We start from the raw sequence: 25,447 nt of genomic DNA on the forward strand, positions 1-25,447 counted from the left end.
CACAGTGAGAAGAACCCCTTTCTTTTGTTTTTCTTTCCCCCCATTTCCGTGAATCCCACCTTCTTCTCTACGTCATTCAGACCGAGACTGACGCTGATAGGTCAAGAGCGGGGATTCCTTTTCGCTCATTGGTCCGCAGACACGTCAATCAGAAATGCACAGGGGCTGGCGAAGCCTGGCTGGGCGCCGGTGGAGCAGACAGACGTGTGTCATCGGTATGAAGGTAGGAGCGATTTCATTATTTATTTCCTCTATAATTGTACAACAAAAACGATTTACGAGACGGAATAAATAAACAAAAATGAACGTGACAGTGAAAATCAGCTTAAAACGTCTTTGATTGTTTTTAATATGAGGATGAATTTTTGATGCTGATGCTGCAGCTCGACCCACTTTTGCTCTGACTCGTTCCTTCACTGTGCCAGGAGGATTCTGGGCGTTTTAAACTGACCCCGTTCTGTCCATCTCCTGCTCCACTTCTACACGTGATGCCATTCCAACACAATGCTAGATCTTAAACGTGGCTTATAATATCAATAGAATCAATTTCATCCCAGTTCCTTCCTTTTTTCCATCTTATCATTGTTGCTATGGAAACGTCCCCACCTCCTCCTACATCCCTCCGCTCCTCCAGCACCGTTATTTATAGTTCATATTAGGGCTTCTTGCATGTTTGAGGAACTGGCATTGGTTACTATCCCAGCTGGTGGATCGGATTTCAGGACGGCTGGTTCTAAATGAGCAACAAAAGCAGGATGATGTTACAATAAACTGAGGCACGACATTTAAAAAACACCTCCTTTGTTTCCGAGGTAGAGACAAACTGATGCTCTTTTTTTTTACAATAACAAATCCTTTTTTTTTCCACTATAGATATGATCAAGTAGTGGACATACATTTTATCACCTTGTATCAACTGTCTTCTTCTACATGCTTCATGTTCCAAGGAGAATACATGTTTATTTTTTTTACCTAGAATGTATAATAAAGATACAACTTGAATAATAGTAATAATAATAAAACATAAATACAATCAGAAAAATAAACGGATTAATTCTATAATACACTATCCTAAAAATGTAATAAAAGTGAGTTTAATTATATTAGAAACTACATTTAATTAATGCTTAATTCAGTGTAATATTTAGCCATAAAATGTTTTTTAATTTTTTATCTTCTTTGTCTCCAGGTCTCCAGTGTTTCGGAGAGTGAGTAGCAGGAAAAAGAGCATGGCAGCAGGTAAGCTGAGTAACACAGTTTGTCAATGATAATCTAGTTGTTGTGTCACGTGCGTGTGTGTGTGTGTGTGTGTGTGTGTGTGTGTGTGTGTGTGTGTGTGTGTGTGTGTGTGTGTGTGTGTGTGTGTGTGTGTGTGTGTGTGTGTGTGTGTGTGTGTGTGTGTGTGTTCTCAGCCAATTTAAACTGAAACCTGACCAGATTCCATTACAGCTCTTATTCCTCACCACTCAAAAATCATCCTCTTGTCTTTTGTTCACATCCACAGAAGAAGATGAATAAATACATAATAAGAAATCTCTAAATATGACTTTTAATTTAAAAAAAAACCCAAAAGAAGTAGCAGTATTAGTCTGGTTTTGTTAAGGTTTCTGCCTATTAAAATGACGTTTTTCCTCGCCACCATCCCTCTTTTAATACAGCTTGTTTTTGTTTCTCTCGCAGCTTTTCTGGATGATAAGGATGCTCATTCCCTCTTGAAGCGCTTCCCACGAGCAAACTACTTCCTGGAGGAGATCAGACCCGGGGACCTTCAGAGGGAGTGCTTCGAGGAGAGCTGCAGTTTCGAGGAGGCCAATGAAATCTTCCATAATAAAGAGAAAACGGTAAGAAAGTGCATATTTCCTTGGGTGTCAACGTACAGATGACGTTTTTTCTCGACTTCTTCTCCGCGTTTATCTCTGACCAATATATAAATGCCTGCGGGTGACACAGAACTTCTGTCGACCAATGAGGCGCGTGTGTTTTGGTCATGTGATGTGGGAGACCGAAGAGAGTGGTGTCAATAAAGTTTTGAGACTTTATTGGCAGGAGCGACTCACAAGCTTTAATGAAAGTTGTTTAAAGATATGACAAGTACAACCATTTTTTTTCAACAAACTTGTTTATTGTACTTATACAGGGTAAGAATGTTAATAAATTACAAAATAAATACTTCATAGTATTACTATGAAAGGCGTATTATTGGAGACTCAAATAGTAATACTATGGACCTTCGCAGAGTAATACTATAGACCCTTACATAATAATACAATGGAGCCTCACTGAGTAATACTATGGACCCTCTCGAGTAGTACTATGGAGCCTCAGAGAGAAATACTATGGAGCCTCTCAAGTAATTCTATGGAGCCTCACTGAATAATACTCTGGAGCCTTACATAGTAATACTATGTAGCCTCACTGCGTAATACTATGGAGCCTCACAGAGTAATACTGTGGACCCTCTCAAGTAATACTATGGAGCCTCACTGAGTAATACTTTGGAGCCTCACTGAGTATTACTATGGAGCCTCACTGAGTAATACTATGGAACCTCACTGAGTAATACTATGGACCCTCTCGAGTAATACTTTGGAGCCTCACAGAGTAATACTATGGAGCCTCACTGCGTAATACTATGGAGCCTCACAGAGTATAACTGTGGATCCTCTCAAGTAATACTATGGAGCCTCACAAAGTATTACTGTGGACCCTCTCAAGTAATACTTTGGAGCCTCACTGAGTAATACCATGGGGCCTCGCTAAGTAATTCTATGGAGCCTCACTGAGTAATACTATGGAGCCTCACTGAGTAATACTATGGAGCCTAACTGAGTAATACTATGGAGCCTCGCTGAGTGTAATGTCATTATACAATGAAGTTTCGTGGACTAATAATACGAGAATCGTGTAGTAATACTACAAGAATAGTTAACCAACATTTTGAAAGATTATTGAGCGTCTTGTACACGTCAAAGTGATTCAAGGTCATTAAGTAAAAAAAAATGTATACACAACTCGCATTGTGGATATTTTACCTGTACCTTTATGAAGTGGGTCCACAAGAATACATCATATTTGTCTGACAACTAGAAGGGCTTTGCTGTAATGGGATTAGGGGGTGTTAGACAGGAGACCCCGAGAGAGAGAGAGAGACCCATTAGTAAGTATCTCTTTTGTCTTTTCCTCAGATGGAGTTTTGGAAAGCTCGCAAGGTCTACACAGTGGACAGCAAAACCAGAGAGACCTTCGAGCACTCCAAGGGTCTCTTTGTCCTCATACCTTTCATGGTGGTGTTCATTCTGATGAGCTTCGGCTTCATTCTGCTCTGGAAGTGCCACCTCCAGAAGGATCGACGCAGGCGACCCGCCTACACCCAGAACCGCTTCCTGGGCAACAACCGTAACAACCGATCTTTGCCACGCATCCTGGTCCACAGGGAAAGACCCGGACAAGCCCAGAGGGGTCAGCAGAGTTGTCCCACGGTGGTGGTCAACAACGGCGGCGGCAGAACAGGAGGTTCCCGGTCGGACTCGCGCGGCCTTCAGCAGCAGAACACTCGTGCCCTCTACGTTCAGGACGCGTCTTCGTCGGTGGCCTCGAGGCTGTCCGGAGCCACGCCGCCCCCGTCGTACGAAGAGGTGACCGGACAGTTAATAAGGAGTGACGGGGTCACGCCACTGCCACACTCGTATAATGACCCCCCGCCTAAATATGAGGACATCTGAACCCCACCTCCGTCCTCGTCTCGTATGGACGCCGTGTCTGCCTCACATGTTGCTGCTGTAAGTCTGCAAATATCACATCTCACGTCAGACTCTATTTTAAAGGCCAGCATTTTCTTACGAGTGTATTCTGACCACTTATTATCGTCCAGTTTGAGAACAGTTGGACAGTGAATCGTGTGTCCTTTTGGTCCTTCGACAATCACTCCAAAACTGTGGTCACTGCGACTCCTTTAGCACCTTTTATGCTTTCATCAGTTTTGGAGCTTTTGACCAGTCCAGTACGAAGATGTGACCGAGATCTGGCCAAGGTCAAAGGTGAGGTCAGTGGTAGGCACTAGTTTAGGCCAAGATAGAAAGATGTTTGGGCCAGATTTGAAGGGGAAAAAACAGAACAGAAAATTTCCTTTTCTGTTGGAGGTTGAGGATCATCTTGTTGGTGTCAAAAGAGACTTTGCTCTCACTTCCAAATATGGAAATAATACCTGAGCAACACTCAGCTGTATCCAGTGCCAAAAATTGACATTGACTTTCTCTGAAGAACAGCAATGTATAATAAATAATCAATCAATAATGAAGTAAAAGTACAACCATCTCTCTATAAACAAGTCACTTTTTGCTAATTTACCCAAATTGAAATACTAGTATTTATTGAGTATCAATATTTATCTGTTTAACATCTAAATCATGGGTGTAAAACTCAATGTCATAAAACCTAAAACACCTTTAACCATCAAAGTCGAGGGCCAACAAAATGTATATTTATCAAACTGTTTGTAACAGTGTTGGCCATATCTTTGATTATTCTTGGAGGCTCAAAACATGTTAATTATTATGATAATAATAATAATAATGATAATAAATTATCTTTGTTTCTCCTCCTTTATGAAGCCAAGTCGTTCAACATGAATTTTATTGTAAGTAGAAGGATCCATATGATTGTCCTCTATGTCCCTTATCTCTTTTAACATCTTAATAGGTCGTCATACTGAACATGAATTTGAGCCAACCATGAGTTTGACACATGCGATCTATACAGTAATTCTGAAATTATAGATTTATTAACAATTATAATCAAAATAGATTTTTTTTTAAATAAAGTACCGAAGGCTGCTCAATCTGGTGGTTACTGTTCTTAGCAGGAGTCCGTGTATTAGCACAATAACGTATTAATGAATCACGTTTAATTCCACTAATCTAAGATTCAGAAGTTCATGGTTTAGTCATACAAGTGATATCGTTCATCTGTGGGTGTTTTTGTCTGTTTTTTTATTCTTTTCGTCTGATGGAAGGTCCATTGCTTTATGATGGGGTTCTTTTAGTCAGTGTCTTCACTTTGAATATGGTGCTTTTACTGTAACTCCGGTGCTGTGAATATAGTATAACTCTGTATACTGTAGAATTATATTATCAGTCAATATTTATCAAGGCCAAAATTGTAAAGTTAACACATGGTTTGTACGTCTTACTAATGATCTTGTATAGAGGGTTTTTTCTTTTATTTTTATCTCAAGGCCAGAAATGTAACCATAGGTACACTTGTGTACTTTTGTGTGCCAAATTTTGACACAGACCAATCTTTTACCGCCTCTACTCTCACATGTAAAAAGAAAGAAAACTCATTTTATCATCTCTCCTCGTGTGACTGTTGTTTATAGTAGATGTTATGGCTTATATGCATTTTAAAGGCGCAGTTGTTTTTGAATGATGGAATCATGATGGGGTACAGTCGCTTGTGCATCGTTCAACAGAGCGACCCTGTTGAAGCTCATCATGAGATCGCATTCCACGACATGACATACATGGACTTTTTCTTCTCTCACTAATGTCCGTCGTCATCATTGACTTTTGATTCTTTTACATTGTCGTATCTTATATGATGCACTTACAGCTTCCCAACAGTGGCTTATGTTTATATTGAAATGTATCGACTTGTAAATGCTACACTGCCTCTCCTGTTTTATATAGACCATCTGCACATTCCAAAATATCTCTTTTACACTGGGAAAAAACAGCTTTTTTCTTTTTAAGTGTATGTAACAAGTATTTTACAATAAACGTGCCACTTTTTGTACCGGTCACCTCGTGTCTCTCAACGTTTACACACACATGATTATGAAAGGATTAATAATAATGTAATATGTATGTAAATTTTGTGTTTACATGGACATCTGCTTAGTATATGCATATATATTATGCTATATTACATTACATTAGGTAATATAGATCATATATATGTTAGTGCTTATATATTACGTATTCCATATGGATACATTTGTATACATATTTTTCCTTTTATATCTATATCTGTTTTTTTTATTTTAACAATAATTGCATATTAGTAGACGTGTTCTCAATAAATAAATACATTTAATTCAAACATTTTTAAAACGCCTATTAGTTATAATAGTAGCTCTTCCTCCAGCCGACAGGGGGCGGTCCTTCGTTGCAAAGTGTCCCACAAAGAGAAAGAAAACATCTGTCAAAGAAGACACTTTAGCAGCAAAGTCACTTTGAAATCCTTTCCAAGGTTTGTCAACCCTTCGTATAAAGTCTATTTTACGTTTGACGTTATATTTTAACGAATTAAACTAAGCTGTGTTGGGATAACGGCATTAAGTGACACGTGACCACCTGTTGTTAGCTAACACCTTAGCTTCAGTAGCATTCCTGGAGTCTGATGTAAACAATATTCTCTGCTTGGTTTAGGTCGTTAAGTCTGTATTACGTTGTTGTTATCGATCGATTATTTTACTATCGTGTTGCAAAGTCATTTAAAAACGACATGGAATCTTTAAAAAAACAACTAATGCGTTATAAAATTACTTTTGTAGGAGATCTGCAGAGGGATCAATGAAGTTTAACTGTTCATGTAAATACTTTAGCTTTTATTTAATAATAATAATAATAGTAATAATAATAATGATGAACTTATCTTTTCTATTACGCTTTCGTTATTTTTTATATCGTATCTGTCATGTATCGTGATCAGGACCGGTATGTAATGAACTATATTTTACGTCAGAAAGATACATTTATGAAATCAAATCATAGAATATAATAGAATGCCTTTATTTGTCATAATACACAGTATAACGAAATTAGAAACACCCCCCACCTTCAGCGCAGACAAGCAATACAGTAAAAACACTATATTTAAAAATATATATATATATAAATACGTTCCCAACAGTGCAAGTCAAAAAGAAAAAAATGATTAATTTAAAAGTATGTGCATTAGTCCATGTTTGAATTTAAAGTGACAACATCTGTCGGGAAGAAACTGTGATAATTGACACCATAAGTGCCTTGTTTGACATGTATATACAATCGAATAGATTGTTTTTGTAAACTATCTTTTTCCTCATTGTGTTATAATTTTCATTAAACCCACTGCTCATGTTTTTTTTCTTCTCAGAAGATGTCACACATTCCCGATCGCGATCAAGCCTTTACAGAGTCCATCAGTAAAAACATGCAAGTTCCAGATCGCCTCAGTGTCAGCCCTGCCCCGCGATGGATGGGTGATGACCTGGGTTCTGTCAAGGCGCCAGAGGAGTTCCTCCCAGCGTTCACGATGCAAGTCCCGGAGAAACTCACATACTCAGGTTGGTTTTCTATTTCTTAAATAAGTTATATTTATATATATATATAAATTTGTTTTAATGTTGCTGATGTTTTTTGTCCAATAGAAACCGGTGACATGAACCCCAGACCACAGTTCAGTCCTGCAAGACAAACTGTCTACAGTCCTTCTAGTCTGGATCTGAGCTGGGAGTCTTTTTCTGGAGACGTCTCCAACAAAGATGTACCTCAGGTAAATTCAATTGTCGTTCATATCTTTACCATTTTTCACATGCTGCTTACTTTATTTCTTTTTTTTAATGATAAACCATAAGCTTGTTAGAACAGAAACATTTTTCTTTTGTCTACCAGAGTCCCATCAAGAGGTCTTACAGTGACCAGTGCTTCAGCAGAACTCCCCCTGGCACACCCACTTACATGAAACCCATGTTCCTCCGGCACCCCGCCACCTTGTAAGTCATTTCAGCATGTCAAATTTTGATCTGCCAATCTAAATAATACTCTGACGTTTTGAGGCAGGTGTTTGCTCCTTGCCTTCCAACATCGTTCTATCTTTTTAAATAAATGTGAAGCATCTGTTGCCTCCGACATCAGCCGGTGCAGCTTGTCCGGGCTGGGAAATGGGCTGAAGATTAACCTCAATCTTTAGCACTAAGCTACTGAAAAACCCTTGAATTAAAAAAAAAAGCTACTATAAGTTAAGAGTTAAATATTAACATCGAAAGATTAACTAATGACTCCTATTGAGATATTTGCCTTCGCTTTGTTACTTCCTTCTTAATCATCCCTTTCTTTGTTGTTGTTTTTTTTTCGTCCCCATCCTCGTCTTTAGTCCCAGTCCAGATCCAACCCACCAGAGATCCACCTCTTCCCAATCCAAGCAGCCCCCCCTCGGGCATGTCCCGGTCCCTCCACCTGCTGCGCCCTCCACACTCCTGACTTCAATGTCCTTACTTCAGGCGGCGCGACAACTTAGCCTGCAAATCACACAGCGCCTCCTACAGTCCGTAGATAAGTATAGGTCAGAGTCATGTTTCATATAATCTACATTGACCGTTGCTGCAGTGTGTCATATGGCTAGTCGGGTGTTTATTTGCAAATATCTGGATATACGAAACGTATCACGATACAGACTCAGAGTAATATATAGCAGTACTGTAGGAAAAACTATATATTTGAAGTATGGTCGAGTACTTGACTCTGGTGTTGCAGTATTTACAGACCACATGACTCTTGATGAAGTCGTAACTGCTTTCATTTGTTTTCAAACCAAAATATGTCCAAACATCAGCTTTAAAAGCTGCTGGAGTCGACTGTATCCTCTCATCCCTAGTCATGGCTAGGATCTCATGGGTATCTTGAGCTGCGGAGGACGTAATGACTGCTGCCATCTAGTGGCAGAAGGTTTAATTGCAACACATAGTTTTAGTTTTTTTTTGCAACATTTATTTTACACACACTTTAGTTTACTATAAACCATAAAAGAACTATGATACCAAACAAATTGTAAAGCCAAAACAATTTAAAAAATGAAATATATTTAAAAGAAACTTGTGCGTTTGAATATAGATACAATGTTGTCAAAAAACATTGTGTGTAACAATATTTGATCACATCCCTTATGGTTGATTCACTTTCGTGGTTTGAAGAATGAAGAAAATATAACCTTTAATTAAATTAAATAATTAAAATGAATCCAGCAGGAGCACTGCTGCTGCTCAACCGATTCACACTAAGCAGTGCAATGATAAGAGCTCTCGTTTGTCTGACTGGAGTAAAGGCATGGCAGTAAAGTGACGCGACCACCAGGGCGCGCTGTGACCCCTGCTGCTGCTCCGTCAAACCCCCAAAGCTCCAAGATCAGGTGAAGATTTCTTACGAACATCACTTACTCATTATAACAGTTGAATAATTCCAATAACTTACTAATGATCCTCACAATAAATATGTGTCTCACACTAGAAGCTTAGATAGACTATTAACCATCTAACAACTGCTTTAACTCGTCCCTCCTGAAACTTCCTTCACCATGTGTTGCCTCCTCTACCTTCTGCTCCTTCGGTTTTGCATCTTGTGTAACTTATGATGTCATCAAGTGTGGACTCCTTTGTTACACGACATCTCTGTGTGCTTTATTATGGTCTGTCCATTCATGTGGAAGCTATTCTTTACTGCTCCTCCACACTAGCTGAGGATTTGGACTGATGTCTCTCCCATGTCGGAACCACTGACGTGCGATGACGAGAAGGTCTCGCTCAGTCGGGGAGTTTCGATAACGTTAAGGTGATGTTTTTCAATGAGATGGTTTTAGCGCCCCTAGTGCCGGAGAAGTACAATTGCAATGTCATGGTACCACGTGCCTCTATGGCTGCGTATCGGCAAGAATCTGGCTATGCGTATCCCAACACAAGGACAACAATACGATATATTGTATTAGTAGTAGTATTGTCAGAGTACTTGACTCTGGTGTTGCAGAATTTACAGACCACATGACTCTTTAACTGCTTTCACTAGTTTTCAGACCAAAATATGTCCAAACATCAGCTTTAAAAGCTGCTGGAGTCACTGTATCCTCTCGTCCTTAGTCATGGCACAATTTCATTTTTACTCTAGCTGCGGAGGATGTAGTTACTTACTGTATTTTCCGGACTATAAGTCACTCCGGAGTACAAGTTGCACCAGCCATAAAATGCATAATAAAGAAGGAAAAAACATATATAAGTCGCACTCGAGTACAAGTCGCATTTTTGGGGGAAATTTATTTGATACAATCCAACACCAAGAACAGACATGTCATCTTGAAAGACAATTTAAAACAAAAATAGAATAGAATAGGCTGAATAAGAGTTATTCAGATAACTATAGATTAAATAACATGCATGCATGAATAACTCAAATCCAATGAAATCTTCATCCTCGGTGTCACTTTTAAACAACTCCGCTAACTCTGGAGGTAGAAGATGCGGCGCTTCTTCTTCTACGTCAAAATTATCAACACAGGCCTAGAGCGCCCTCTTGTGGTTTAGTGTGAAAATAACATGTGAAATGATATACCGGTAATAATGTGTTAATCATTTCACACATATGTAGCTCCAGAGTATAAGTGGCACCCCCGGCCAAACTATGAAAAAAAAACTGCGACTTATAGTCCAGAAAATACGGTAATTTCAACACAAATGAACAAAAGTTGTGAATATTTTAATATTCTTTTTTTATACGTTAATTAATAAATAAAATGGAATGTTTTACTTTACACACACTTTGTTCAAATTAAAGTAAAATATAATTTGAAAGAACAATATACATTTTAACATTTTAAAAATCAATTATAGTTAGAAAATAACTGTATAAATATGTGTGTCCAGAGCGATGGAGACCTGGAGCACTGAAGAGGACGGAGGATCTGCTGTGGAGCTCATTGTCCTCAGAAGACAAGTATGTCTCACTATCTATAACTCCCTAAAAATACAGAGGGTTTACCCTCTATAGCTTTCCCTCTTCGATGACTAAAGATTGTCTTTTTAACGTCATCTCTTATTCTCCTCGTGTCTCTCCATCTCCCCCTGCAGGTGATAAAGATCAGTCGTCGTCTCGCCGCACTGGAGAGGAACAACTTTGAGCGTCGCAACACCGAGGTTCTGCTGTTCTCGCTGCTGTTCTCCGCCTGCCTGCTGAACGTCTGGCTGTGGGTGCGCCGATGACACGACGGCGTTCGTACACAAGTGAAAGTTACATATTCCTGAAGAAGTAGTGATGCAGTGAGAGGACGGGGGACACTCCTGGATGATGGACCCTCAGATGCTGGAGTAGAGCTGAACTTTGAACCAGCTCTGTGGTTCCGTTTCATGCCTCGATCATCTTTCATCGAGTCCCGATCAGGTAGTCAGGAAGATGAATCTAAGAATCTAAGTTTCTTGAGCATTTATTTTTGCTGTTTTTACAGAGAAAAGTCAATTTTCTGTGAGTCCAGGTGGGTATAGCCAAATAACTAAAACTTTTCAGAGCTTTTTAGGGTAAAAAGAATTGTTCTTTAATGAAGAAATGAATGTGTTTGAAATCCCAAATAGTACTACTTCCTTATATATGATGGCATGTTTCTCTATACAAAACTATTAACCAGTCCATCACATAATGACCAGACACACAGTTTAAAATCATTTATCTGCAGATATTTGTGTTGTGGAATATTAAACAGCTTTAATGGGACATTTTGTTTCACTTCACTAGTCGTCAGATTTTTGTGTGACGCAACAGGAACTTGATCACGAAAGTATGTTAAATTACAAATTAAGGGAAGCTTTAATAATAAAATTAAAGCACATTTAAGTTTGTCTTTTTATTAATATAAAAGGAGTCATGAAAAGGCATCACTCGCATCAATAATTGCTGGATATTTTGGGCAACACAACACAAAGAATGTAAAAATATATTTTAATACATTTATTATCAAAGGTAAATACTTTTTATAAAATAAAACCTAAATGTATTTTTCCACATAGATCACACAAAAAATAGTTTGTTACTCGGCATGTATGTGGGAATACTGTCTGTTACATTTTCTTTTTGTTAATGTCTTTTTTGTTTGTATTAGGCTGTAGAGTCATTTCTTGAACAACTCAAAGCATTAAACATAATCAAACACTGTCGTCGTGTCGTCATGCTGCACGCTGTCGCCCTCTAGTGGTGGGAGATGAAAACAAACTTGTAGGACATGAGTACAAACATGTTTATTAGACTTTTGGAGTCATTTTTGATACAGTTGTGAGTTTCAGACAGTCAAGTTTTGAGATGATCATTGTATACGTGACGCCTCAAGTTTGTAGTTTGTTTTTTTTCGAAGGCTGGTGGTTGAAGCTTGGTCGTAGTCTGGACAGGAAGTGAAGGAATGTACAGACAGGAAGTGCATGGCATTAAAAGGTCACATGGTAACACTGATTGTTATGATTTAGTGCAGCTACGGATCATTCCGGATGTTAACGTTAACACCTAGGCAACCTTGCATAGAGCTAGACGTGTAAAAGCAGGACTGAGTTTTGAGGGTCTTTCAGGTGGGACTGGTCTTTCTTTTCCCCATCATTGTCCTTCCCCAACTTCCTTGGACAGTCATTACTTTGCAAAAAATAGGCAGCATTTCTTTTCCTTAACATACTTATATGTACGTGACCACAGATTTATAAAAATGTTCTTTAGAAATAGGACAATGTGAGACTGTGTAGAATGGCGTCACATTACTTTTCACGTTTATAAAGTATTTAAATCTGAATTTATGTTCTTTTTTTCGATTGCTTCGGTCTTGTTATGATGCTGACAAAAATCCTAGTCCACCACATGGTCACATGACTTTGGGCCGTCCCACCTGAAGGTCCCACAAGGTCCTTTGTCCACCTTTGCCCCCTGTCAGGTCACATGACCCGACAGAGACAAGCATGTGCCTGTGACTACAGTTCACACATTCATTTGGAATCTCCACCAAAACTGGATCATCCTGATAGTTTTACATCCTTAAAAAAAAACAAAAAAAAACGTCACAACATCCAGAACAAAGGTTGCTTTTTTTGTAGCTACAAATGATTTTTTTTTTCTGAAGACGTGACACTTCCTTGAAACTGAAACACGAGACGGATTTTGGAGAAGCTCAGATTCAGAGCAAAAGTCCACCTTGACGAGAACTCCAGTGACGTCTCTTGAAATAAGAGTCACTTTTCTTTTTTTTTTAAAGTCCGGATAGTTTGTCCGAGTGTCTTTGGTCCTGACTGGTTTTGGTTTTTAGTCTTTTTGTTGTAGTGACGCACCAAAGAGCGATGAACAAATGGTTGGACGTCACCTCCACACGAGAGCAGAGGTCTGGTCTCTCTTAAGTGCCTTACAGCTCCATTCAAGTGACATTTTTAAACAAAAATTGGAAAAAAATATAGACAAAAGCAAGTGCCAGACATTTTTACATTCTCACAGTGAAGTGCATCCAGAACTTCCCTCAGTTCCCTCCCACAACCCACCCACTGATCCATGGAGGTTAATCGACCATAACAATATGACCACCTGTTTAAAATTCTGCAGATTCTTGTTGGCAGCCCATGGTTGAAGGAAGAGACGAATTTACTGTCGCTAACTAGCTTTTATGTCGCTAACTAGCATCAACGATGAAATTCTACATCGTCAGACAGAAATGTTGCTAGCTCTTTTGTTGCTAACTAGCGTCCACAATGACATTTTTGGTTGTCAGATAGATATCTTGCTAGCTCGAGTGTTGCTAACCAGCTTCAACGATTACTGTCAAACACGTATCTAGGTAGCTTGTGTTTCAACAATTAAATACTTTGTTTTCAGACAGAGTTCTAGATAGCTCTTGTGTTGCTAACTAGCATCAACGATAAAATGCCTTCTTGTAAAAAACACACAAGCTAGCAACATATCTGTGTGACTACAAGGCATTTAATCATTGATGCTAGATAGCAACACACAGGCTAACAAGATATCCCTCTAAATAGCATCAATGATTAAATGCTTAATTTCAGATAGCTATCTAGCTAGCTCTTGTGTTGCCAACTAGCGTCAACGATTAACTGTTTTGTCGTCAGACACGTATCTAGCTAGCTCATGTGTTGCTAACTCGTGTTAACAATGTAATTCTTTGTTTTCAGACAGCATTCTAGCTAACTCTTGAGTTACTAACTAGCATCAACGTTAAAATGCTTTGTTGTCAAAAACACACAAGCTAGCAACATATCTGTGTGACTACAAGGCTTTAATCGTTGACGCTAGTTAGCAACACACAGGCTAACAAGAGATCTCTCTAAATGGCATAAATGATTAAATGCTTGGTTGTCGGATATATATCTTGCCAAATCGTTTGTTGCTAACTAGCATTGATATTGTTTGTTGTCAGACAGATTCCTCGCTAGCTTGTGTTTTGCTGACAACAAAGCAAATAGTTGTATATATAATAGTTAGACATAGTTGCTATCTAGCAGCTAAGCTTTGTTATCTGACAGATATCTCGCTATCTCGGTTGTTGCCAACTAGGGTCAACGATTAAATGTCGATCCCTGAGGAGGTTTGAGGGGGAATTTTTTATTTTTTCCTTTGAAAAATCTTTATCTGGAAAATAGAAAATCTAGTGAGTTTGTTTTTTGATTGCAACTCATCACTGTAGAGTGGAAAACCTGACATATATTGGCAAGAATCTACACAATATCAATTAAAGCAGCAATAGGTTAGATTGACATTGTTGTTTCTGGCTCCCCCTAGTGTCTAGGACATGGTAGTGGCTTCTCTGTTATGCTGCCATTACTGCACGTCTTTTTGTTGGATGTCAAAATGTCAAGTAGAGCTGCTTTAAGTGGTCATTATTTTATAGATGATTAATGTTTGACGATGGAAACCAACATCGATTAAAGACCCAACCAGTGGGCTCCCCCCCTGCATCTCCCCGAGTAAACACATTTTTTTTAAAGGGCTGCTGTTTCCTCCACAGAGATTATGATTTGTCGTGACTTCACATTAATAAGTAATAAAACTAAATAAAACAAATGATTGTCTGGTGGTCTCCCTCTTGTTTCCTCTCCTTCAAAATTAGATTATAAATAATTGAGGCACTTATTAACATTACAGGAAACACACAACTTAGTTTTTTTTTTAAAAAAAGGTGATTAAAATACTTGTGGACAACTACTGGAATAAAAAAACAAACACATTAAGTCAAGTTAGACTCTAGTATCCCCCCCGAAAAAAAAAACTGTCAGTCCAAAGTACGTATCTTTGTCGTACATCTGCAGCACCACTTTGCAACTAGTGTACCACCCATTCTGTCCAGTAGGTGGCCCCCCTTATTTTGTCGTGGAGAAGCAGGAAGTCTTTTAAGTCTTAACCATGGGCTACAATTTGGCTGCTTTTTAACAAAGTACAAAAAAAGCGCTTTAGTTTAATTTTGGGTCTGAAAATCTGTGGTAGAGCAGGCGGGACATCTTGTTGTGCGTTTCTGCGTCAAAATACACACAACGATCCTCCCACGGTTTTCACATTACTCAAAGGAAAGGGATGGAGTACCTGAAGGAAACCAACGTAAGCCACGGACGGGCCGTGGAGTGAACCATTGAGTGGCGTTTGGTCGTCACCAGGACTGACATGAAGGCTTCGTGTCCATCATCCAGGGTCAGATGAGGATCTCCACCATGTCGCCGTCGGCCTCCTGCTGGCCGGGAGTGGAAGGGGGCGGAGCCTGCTGATGAGGCTGCGAGTGCGACTGCACCGGGACCCTCCGATCCAAGGTGCTGGAGAGGAAGACGGGGACATCTGGTGGAGGGAGGAGGTAAAAGCAGGCGAGTCAGTTTATTCAAACACATTCTACTTAAATGCTTGAAAGCATTTTTATTAGAAGTCAAAGTAAAAATGAGTGGAATAAATACAAATGATGGCATAAAGAAGAAAGACTGATGTGAAACAATGAAATAAAAAGGTTGAGAAGAAGAAAAAGAGAAGGAGAAAATAATGAAAAGTAGAAGGAGAAGAAGTAATAGAAGTAGAAGAAGAAGAATAAGTAGAAGTAGTGGAATAAAAAGGGGTAGTAGAAGTATTAGAATTAGAAGTAGTAGAAGTGAAAGAAGAAAGAGAAGTAGTAGAGGTAGAAGTAGTAGTAGTGGAAGAAGGATAAGTTGTAGAATAATTAGAAGTAGAAGTAGTAGTAGTGGAAGAAGAAGGAAGAGTAGTAGAAGTATTAGAAGTAGAAGTAGTATTAGTGGAAAGAGAAAGAGAAGTAGTAGAGGTAGAAGTAGTAGTAGTGGAAGAAGAATAAGTAGTAGAATAATTAGAAGTAGTAGTAGTGGAAGAAGAATAAGTAGTAGAATAATTAGAAGTAGAAGTAGAAGTAGTAGTAGTGGAAGAATAATAAGTGTTAGTATCAGCTGAAGTAGAAGTCGAAGTAAAGGTAAAAGTAGAATAATAAGTAGTAGCAGAAGTAGTAGTAGTAGAAGAATAATAAGTAGTAGTATCAGTTGAAGTAGAAGTCGAAGTAAAGGTAAAAGTAGAGGTAGAAGTTGTAGAAGTAGTAGTAGTAGAAGTAGATGTAGAAGTAGTAGTAGTCAAAGTAGTAGTAGTCTAAGCAGTAGTATTCAAAGTAATAGAATAATAGTAGTAGAAGTAGTAGCAGAATAAGTATTAGTAGTCTTTAATGAAATACCTCTTATTTTGTCATTTTTATTACTATGTTGCCAGTTTAATGTTATGTATTTTATTTTATTATATTTCCTTAATGAATACATTACACAAGACATTACTAAACGATCACAGAGCTACTTGATCGAATGCTTTCGCGTCGTTACATCCAACTTTCAGCCCATTATTTTCTCTTATTCCGTTTTATTTCATTCAATTTTATTCAAAACTGTAATCGCTACAGAAAAAATGTCTGTGTTGTGTTCAATACTGACAATAAACAGACATTAAAGTCCTGGGACTGACCTGCTATACGGTCCGGTATGTAGACCGGACTGGGACTGGACAGGCGAGCGGGCAGCGTCATGCTCTGCAGGGCGGGGGTGCTGGGCTTGCTGCCGTCCTGACCCCTCTCTGTCTGGGTGCAGCTGTCCCTGCTGCCCGTCTTGGAGTGTCCGGCGTACATGGGCGTGGACGGCAGCACCGGGGAGGGCGACGAGGAGATGGACTCGGTCCGGAGAGACTCCGACCGGAACTCTGGTCCCAGAAGAAGTCCTGAAGGAGACCAATAGAAGCATTTTAACGCATTAATTCCTTTTTAATTATTATTTTAAAGGTTTTGTTTAATAATTGAATTTTAATAATGGAATATTTTCAAAATGAATAAATAGTTCTTTTTTTATTTACACACAGATTCATTTTCTGATTAAATAATTAAAAAAATAACAATAATTATTTCCTGAATTCGACAATCGTTTAGCCTTTTAAATTCAAAATTAAAATGTTGGTATCATTTTGAAATTGAATTCAAAAGGCTTTTTTTCGAATTATTGGAATAAGAATATTAAACTCTATGTGTAACAAAAATGTTTTGACATTTGAATTACCAAATAAATAATAAAAAAAACAATTAAACCCTTAAATATAGAAATAATTTGATTTAAAAAAATATATTATGCTTTAAAATATTAAATGCATTAAAAACATTTAAACAAACAGTAAAACAACTGGACTACTAGGAGTAGTAGAAGTTGTAGTAGTAGTGGAAGTAGATGTGGAAGTAGTAGAATAAGTAGTAGTAGAAATATAAGTAGTAATAGTGGAAGTAGAGGTAGAAATTGTAGAAGTAGAAGTAGTGATAGTGGAAGTAGATGTAGAAGTAGAAGTAGTCGAATAAGTGGTAGTAGTAGAAGTAGTAGAAAAAGTAGTAGTAGAATTAGAAGTAGTAGAGGTAAAAGTAGTAGAAGAATTATTAGTAGAAGTAGTAGAATAAGTAGTAGTAGAAGTAGAAGTAGACGTAGTAGTAGTGGAAGTAGAAATAGTAGAATAAGTAGTAGTATTCTTTTATTAATATGTTTTTTTATTTAATATTATTTTTTTATTATTTTTTTTATTTCTTTGTTCCCATTTTAATGTTATACCTTTTATTTTTATAATACTTCGTTCATTAATATTTCTTTCATTTATTTTAATCTCTACAGTGACCAAAGAAAAATAAACAAACCCTGAGTTAAAATAAAAGCGTTTCTGATTCTGAGTAATTAAATCCAATTATTTAGTTAATTCATTTTTTTACTCCAATAAAAATTAAAACATTTAAAAAAAACAGTAAAACAACTGAAACTGCATCAGCGGTTCCACCATCTTTACCCAGACTGCCTTTCCAGCTGCTGTCCCGGCGCTCCTCGGTGATGGGGGAGCTGTTCATGCCCAGGCTGTGGGACAGGAGACCCGAACCTCCCGAGCCGGTGTTGGAGATGGACATGAGGGACTTGGAGGGTCTCATGGTGGCCGGCCCGTCCGACTTGACGGGCTCCTTCCTGGAGCGCTGGTGCAAGACCTTGATCATGGCGTCCTTCTCGATGATCTGAGCGTGCAGGTTCTTGATCCTGGGGGCACGACAGAGGGCATGTTGGGTCTTTGTTTAAAACTTTATCTTGAATATTTATTAAAAATCAATCCAAAGACGGACCTGCTCTCCATGTCCATGCAGCGCCGGTTGGCCATCATGATTTCTTCTTCCTCCTTCTGGATTCTTGCTTCCACGGACGTGTCGTAGCTGCTGCAGGGCGAGTGACTGATGATTCCCGAGCTGGACGAAGTGTCCCTAAAAATAAAAATAAAACGTCAAATTTGGACTGACCAGAAGAAAACACTCTGATTTAGGGGTCTCAAAGTAGCCGGGGGGGGGGACCAGAGGTCAAGACTTGTTCTGACAAATTTGACGATTTTTTATGGATTTTTGTGTGGTTTGAATCAGAATTTGGGCCATTTTTGATCTATTTTATGTGTTTTTTTATTTAAGAAATCTATCGTGTGTTATGTTTTCCTCGAAAACAAATGTGTTTAAAGTATCCCTTTTGTAGTCATTGGGTCAAGGTGACCCAATTCCCCCAAAAAACAAAAGTTTTTGTGGTATCCATTGTGTTGTCATTGGGTCAAGATGACCCAATTACCCGAAAACAAATAGGTTTAAAGTATCCCTTGTGTTGTCTCTGGGTCAAGGTGAACGACCTCCCTGGCTTCCATAAATACATATGCATCGGTGGAGGTTGTTTACCTTGAACCCAGATACAACACAAGGGATACCACAAACACCTTTGTTTCTGGGTCTTAAGGTCAACTTGATCCAGAGACAACTAACGGGATACCACAAAAAGTTTTTTTTCTGGGTCTTAAGGTCACCTTGACCCAGAGACATCACAAGGGATACCACAAACACTTTTGTTTCTGGGTCTTAAGGTCACCTTGACCCAGAGACAACACAAGGGATACCACAAACACCTTTGTTTGCTGGGTCTTAAGGTCACCTTGACCCAGAGACATCACAAGGGATACCACAAACACTTTTGTTTCTGGGTCTTAAGGTCACCTTGACCCAGAGACAACACAAGGGATACCACAAACACCTTTGTTTGCTGGGTCTTAAGGTCACCTTGATCCAGAGACAACACACGGGATACCACAAAAACTTTTTTTTCTGGGTCTTAAGGTCACATTGACCCAGAGACATCACAAGGGATACCACAAACACCTTTGTTTGCTGGGTCTTAAGGTCCACTTGATCCAGAGACAACACACGGGATACCACAAAAACTTTTTTTTCTGGGTCTTAAGGTCACATTGACCCAGAGACATCACAAGGGATACCACAAACACTTTGTTTCTGGGTCTTAAGGTCAACTTGACCCAGAGACAACACACGGGATACCACAAACACTTTTGTTTCTGGGTCTTAAGGTCAACTTGATCCAGAGACAACACACGGGATACCACAAAAAGTTTTTTTTCTGGGTCTTAAGGTCACCTTGACCCAGAGACATCACAAGGGATACCACAAACACTTTGTTTCTGGGTCTTAAGGTCAACTTGACCCAGAGACAACACAAGGGATACCACAAACACCTTTGTTTGCTGGGTCTTAAGGTCACCTTGACCCAGAGACATCACAAGGGATACCACAAACACTTTTGTTTCTGGGTCTTAAGGTCACCTTGACCCAGAGACAACACAAGGGATACCACAAACACCTTTGTTTGCTGGGTCTTAAGGTCACCTTGATCCAGAGACAACACACGGGATACCACAAAAACTTTTTTTTCTGGGTCTTAAGGTCACCTTGACCCAGAGACATCACAAGGGATACCACAAACACTTTTGTTTCTGGGTCTTAAGGTCACCTTGACCCAGAGACAACAGAAGGGATACCACAAACACCTTTGTTTGCTGGGTCTTAAGGTCACCTTGACCCAGAGACAACACAAGGGATACCACAAACACCTCTGTTTGCTGGGTCTTAAGGTCACCTTGACCCAGAGACAACACAAGGGATACCACAAACACCTTTGTTTGCTGGGTCTTAAGGTCACCTTGATCCAGAGACAACACACGGGATACCACAAAAACTTTTTTTTCTGGGTCTTAAGGTCACCTTGACCCAGATACATCACAAGGGATACCACAAACACTTTGTTTCTGGGTCTTAAGGTCAACTTGACCCAGAGACAACACACGGGATACCACAAAAACTTTTTTTTCTGGGTCTTAAGGTCACCTTGACCCAGAGACATCACAAGGGATACCACAAACACTTTTGTTTCTGGGTCTTAAGGTCACCTTGACCCAGAGACAACACAAGGGATACCACAAACACCTTTGTTTGCTGGGTCTTAAGGTCACCTTGATCCAGAGACAACACACGGGATACCACAAAAACTTTTTTTTCTGGGTCTTAAGGTCAACTTGACCCAGAGACAACACACAGGATACCACAAAAACTTTTTTTTCTGGGTCTTAAGGTCACATTGACCCAGAGACATCACAAGGGATACCACAAACACTTTGTTTCTGGGTCTTAAGGTCAACTTGACCCAGAGACAACACACGGGATACCACAAAAACTTTTTTTTTCTGGGTCTTAAGGTCACCTTGACCCAGAGACATCACAAGGGATACCACAAACACTTTTGTTTCTGGGTCTTAAGGTCACCTTGACCTAGAGACAACACAAGGGATACCACAAACACCTTTGTTTGCTGGGTCTTAAGGTCAACTTGACCCAGAGACAACACACGGGATACCACAAAAACTTTTTTTTTCTGGGTCTTAAGGTCACCTTGACCCAGAGACATCACAAGGGATACCACAAACACTTTTGTTTCTGGGTCTTAAGGTCACCTTGACCCAGAGACAACACAAGGGATACCACAAACACCTTTGTTTGCTGGGTCTTAAGGTCACCTTGATCCAGAGACAACACACGGGATACCACAAAAACTTTTTTTTCTGGGTCTTAAGGTCACATTGACCCAGAGACATCACAAGGGATACCACAAACACTTTGTTTCTGGGTCTTAAGGTCAACTTGACCCAGAGACAACACACGGGATACCACAAAAACTTTTGTTTCTGGGTCTTAAGGTCACATTGACCCAGAGACATCACAAGGGATACCACAAACACTTTTGTTTCTGGGTCTTAAGGTCACCTTGACCCAGAGACATCACAAGGGATACCACAAACACCTTTGTTTGCTGGGTCTTAAGGTCAACTTGACCCAGAGACAACACACGGGATACCACAAAAACTTTTTTTTCTGGGTCTTAAGGTCACATTGACCCAGAGACATCACAAGGGATACCACAAACACTTTATTTCTGGGTCTTAAGGTCAACTTGACCCAGAGACAACACACGGGATACCACAAAAACTTTTTTTTCTGGGTCTTAAGGTCACCTTGACCCAGAGACATCACAAGGGATACCACAAACACTTTTGTTTCTGGGTCTTAAGGTCACCTTGACCCAGAGACAACACAAGGGATACCACAAACACCTTTGTTTGCTGGGTCTTAAGGTCACCTTGATCCAGAGACAACACAAGGGATACCACAAACACATTTGTTTCGGGGCCTCAAGGTCACCTTGACCCAAAGACAACACCATGGATACCACAAACACTTTTGTCTCTGGGTCTTAAGGTCACCTTGATCCAGAGACAACGCAAGGGATACCACAAACACATTTTGTTGCATTTCTTCAACTTGAACATGGCGAGTCACCTCCTCGTGGCCACGGAGGCGGCGGCGTCCAGAGCGAACTGCCTCATCACGCTCTCCTCCAGGTACTTCTGCTCCCACTTGGTCATGTCGGCCTCCAGCGCCAGGATCCGCTCCTCCTTCTCCCTCAGGTGCTCCATCAGCGCCGTGGCGTTGTACTCGGACGGGACCGAGTTGTTGCCGTGAGAGGATCCGTGTCTCTGGAGCAGGAAACAGGAAACGGAACGTCAGGAACCGAGGGTTGAGAAGGGTTGACTGGTTCTGTAGCAGCGAACCTGCTGCATGCGCAGAGACTCCAGCTCGCGCTCCAGTCGGGTCCGGAGTCGATGCTCCAGCTGCTCTCGCTTCTCACAGGTGGCCTGAAGCTGAGCCAGAGCCTGCTGCATACGCTCCACCTTCTCCACGTACACCTGCTTCTTCTTCAGCTTCACACACACACCGTAGTTAGCTCTCGTTTGAAAACACACATTTTTAAAAGAACAGAACTACAGAATATAAATACATACAATACAACATCATTTTCAAATGTTTTCAGTTAATTCAATAGTTTCTATATTCAAATCTTAAATTGTTCTTTATTCAATGATTTTTATATTATAAGGTTGGATGAATAGAGAAAATATTAGATTTAATTATTTATTCAAAATGTATTCGACCTTAAAATATTAAAAAAAACATTGAATTAAACCGTTGAAAAATGTAAATTAAATACTTTTAATATAGAAAATATTGTATTCAATGATTCAATCAAAAATGTATTTAACATTAAAATAATAATAATAAATTAATTAACTTTTCAATATAGAAATGATTGAATTTAATTGCAAAAAAATATTTTTTTAATATACAAATTATTTAATGCAATTGTTATAAAATATAAATTTATTCACTTTTCAATATAGAAATTATTGAATTTAATAGTTATAAAATATAAATACTTTTTTTTTTAATATATAAATTATTGATCAATTGTTGTAAAATATGAATCAATTAACTTTTTAATATAGAAATTATTGAATTCAATTGTTATAAAATATAAATTAATTAACTTTTTAATATAGAAATTATTGAATTCAATTGTTAAAAAATATAAATAAATTAACTTTTTAATATAGAAATTATTGAATTCAATTGTTATAAAATATAAATTAATTAACTTTTTAATATAGAAATAATTGAATTCAATTGTTATAAAATATAAGTTTATTAACTTTTTAATCTCACAGTCAAGTTGAATATCTACCAGATGTTTAAACTAAAATATCAAAATCCCTTTCAAACTTTTTTCAGAACACATTGAGCTGAGCCAGAGGACAGTAAAAGCCGCAAAAAACAAAACTCCCGTAATTTCAATAAAAAGGTAAACGTTGGTCCAGTAACTCTCACCTCCTCTTCCAGCTTCACCACCTTGGCCTGAGCGTTGTTCAACGCCTGGTCTCTGATCTCGATGTGTCTCCTCTGGTCTTCTGTGGTCGAGCGAAGAGACGACAGTTCCATCTCCAGCTTGTCCTTCTCACGCTGAGTCTCCTTGTCTGGAGGTGCAGACGATATGGTGTCAGAGACTTTTACTCAAACGTCAGTCGTCACAAGAGAAAATTAAAAAGAAAAAATAGCTTCAACATAAATTAACATTAGATTAAACATACAGTGTTTGTATTAAAACATAATAATAACAATAATACAATACACTATTAATATATAACAACGCTGTATATGAGATTGCAAAATTACAACAATGAACAAGTAAAGTGCAACACTACGAAGGAACGATAAAGTACATCATTACAAATAAATAAATGTTGAAATCACGAAATACATAAATAATTAAATGTAACAATTAATAAAAGTTGAAATACATAATATATATACACACAGAAATAGGTCCATACTTTATTATTTTTTTTAATAAATTAAAATGTTGTCATAGTTATTAATGTATTAATACATTTACTTTTGTATTTATTTATTTATAATTATGCCATGTATTTCCATTCTTGCAACAAATACTCAAGTACTGAACTATATATTAGCTATGGGTTGACGAAGCTTCATGTGCCATGTTGTTCAGAGGTCAGTAGGTGGCGCCACCAGTTTAAAAATGATGTGATGTTTCATTAGAACAGTCGTTTAAAACAATGGAAAATGGTGCAGAGGCGCCATCTAGTGGACTCTGAAAAATAATGACTGCTTCATGAAGCTTCATGAGATCATCACTACTTTATATACACTTTCTTTTTTTTAATTCCTTTAATATTAATTAAGTAAATTTACACTAGGGAGTCGATTTTTGGATTTTAACTTTTTTTAAATATTAAAACACATAAATATACGTGTGTGTGTGTGTTTGTGCTCACTTTCTACAAGAAGCTGCGAGATGGTTGTGCGGTTCTCCTCAGAGGCGTCGCACTCTTTGGCTGCGAGCTGCTTGTTAGCCGTCTCCATGCGCTCTAGACACACAGTTGTAGTGAAGACTGAATTAATCGCAGTAGTTATTTGCGAACACCTTCAACCTTTTTTTTGCTGGTTATTTGACATCTAAAGAGTCGCTCTCCAGCCGCTCACCTCGAAGGTCTCTGTTGAAGTCGTGCAGCCGACGCACTTCCAGCTCCAGTTTGTTTCTCATGGTCTTCTCCAGGGACTCCCTCTTGGAGGAGGACTTGGCCAGGTTTTCGTAGGCTTCTGACACCAGCTGGATCTCCGTCTCCAGCTGCAGGATAAAGGTTTAAGGGGAAAATATTGACTTAAAACATTAACACAATCCTACATCATATATCGATTGTAGGAAGTATCGAAGAAAAAGGGATGTTACTTTTTTTTTTAGATACAATGTGCACATAATATCTTCTTGATTAAAGCATTACAGAGAATATAAAGAATGTATTTTTAATGTTACTCAGTGCTGCTTTATTACAGGATTTGTCTCAAGTGTTGATATTTGTAAATACACAGATTTAAATGTGACATGGTGCCACTTTATTACATCATCTGCTTAAGTTTGTGTGTTTTCCAATATGGAATATGTATTAAAATGTTATGTAGTCATACGTTAATACTGGATTTTTCTCAAGTATATATATTTATTTCAGTAAAAATACACAGTTAAATGTTTCTTAGAACGAATTTAATCAATTATTTTATATTATATTATTTATATTATACATTATTATTTTAAATATATATATTTTTTCCCATTTTAAAATATGTATACAAATGTTACGTAGTGCTGCTACATAAGTATATATTTATTTGAATGTAAAGATATGTATTTAAATGTGATGTAGCCCTGCTATATATATATTTTTTAACTTAGGTATAAACATGTATTTAAATGTGACATGCTGCTGCTTCAAAACAGGATTATTTTACATTTATATATATATATTTGTTATGTAAAAATACTCATTTAAATGTTACATAGTGCTGCTTTATTACAGGA

The 25,447-nt window shown here is 38.4% G+C and overlaps 3 protein-coding genes across 8 annotated transcripts in view; 2 read left to right on the forward strand and 1 right to left on the reverse strand.

Moving 5' to 3' along the window:
- The first annotated feature begins 197 nt into the window (after positions 1 to 197).
- LOC148065967 (transmembrane gamma-carboxyglutamic acid protein 3) lies at positions 198 to 5,785 on the forward strand. Its single transcript, XM_087807371.1, has 4 exons — positions 198 to 223; positions 1,190 to 1,239; positions 1,681 to 1,841; positions 3,186 to 5,785. The coding sequence occupies exons 2-4, from the start codon at positions 1,230 to 1,232 to the stop codon at positions 3,720 to 3,722; spliced, it is 708 nt and encodes a 235-aa protein (XP_087663497.1). The 5' UTR covers positions 198 to 223; positions 1,190 to 1,229; the 3' UTR covers positions 3,723 to 5,785.
- A 391-nt stretch (positions 5,786 to 6,176) lies between these two features.
- Positions 6,177 to 11,947, forward strand: LOC148065968 (mitochondrial fission factor homolog B-like). 2 transcript variants are annotated; one of them, XM_087806944.1, is made up of 8 exons: positions 6,177 to 6,249; positions 7,138 to 7,327; positions 7,412 to 7,536; positions 7,656 to 7,756; positions 8,137 to 8,325; positions 9,085 to 9,168; positions 10,670 to 10,739; positions 10,874 to 11,947. In XM_087806944.1, the coding sequence occupies exons 2-8, from the start codon at positions 7,141 to 7,143 to the stop codon at positions 11,003 to 11,005; spliced, it is 888 nt and encodes a 295-aa protein (XP_087663070.1). In that variant the 5' UTR covers positions 6,177 to 6,249; positions 7,138 to 7,140; the 3' UTR covers positions 11,006 to 11,947. The 2 variants fall into 2 exon arrangements, with proteins under 2 accessions (XP_087663070.1, XP_087663071.1); XM_087806945.1 differs by having other exon boundaries at positions 6,181 to 6,249; positions 7,141 to 7,327.
- Positions 11,948 to 15,333: 3,386 nt separating this feature from the next.
- amot (angiomotin) overlaps positions 15,334 to 25,447 on the reverse strand; it is a 35,190-nt gene continuing 25,076 nt past the window's right edge. For all 5 annotated transcript variants that reach the window (XM_087806943.1, XM_087806939.1, XM_087806942.1 and 2 more), the window contains 9 exons: positions 24,574 to 24,718; positions 24,366 to 24,458; positions 23,398 to 23,543; positions 22,287 to 22,436; positions 22,015 to 22,211; positions 18,427 to 18,561; positions 18,105 to 18,343; positions 16,761 to 17,009; positions 15,334 to 15,596 (listed from right to left, as the gene is read on the reverse strand). In XM_087806943.1, the coding sequence (XP_087663069.1) occupies positions 15,457 to 15,596; positions 16,761 to 17,009; positions 18,105 to 18,343; positions 18,427 to 18,561; positions 22,015 to 22,211; positions 22,287 to 22,436; positions 23,398 to 23,543; positions 24,366 to 24,458; positions 24,574 to 24,718 (1,494 nt within the window). In that variant the 3' untranslated portion in view covers positions 15,334 to 15,456. The remainder of the gene's footprint in view (positions 15,597 to 16,760; positions 17,010 to 18,104; positions 18,344 to 18,426; positions 18,562 to 22,014; positions 22,212 to 22,286; positions 22,437 to 23,397; positions 23,544 to 24,365; positions 24,459 to 24,573; positions 24,719 to 25,447) is intronic.

This window comes from Callionymus lyra, chromosome 14 (genome assembly GCF_982586985.1).
Source record: "Callionymus lyra chromosome 14, fCalLyr1.hap1.1, whole genome shotgun sequence".
NCBI classification, from domain to species: domain Eukaryota; kingdom Metazoa; phylum Chordata; class Actinopteri; order Syngnathiformes; family Callionymidae; genus Callionymus; species Callionymus lyra.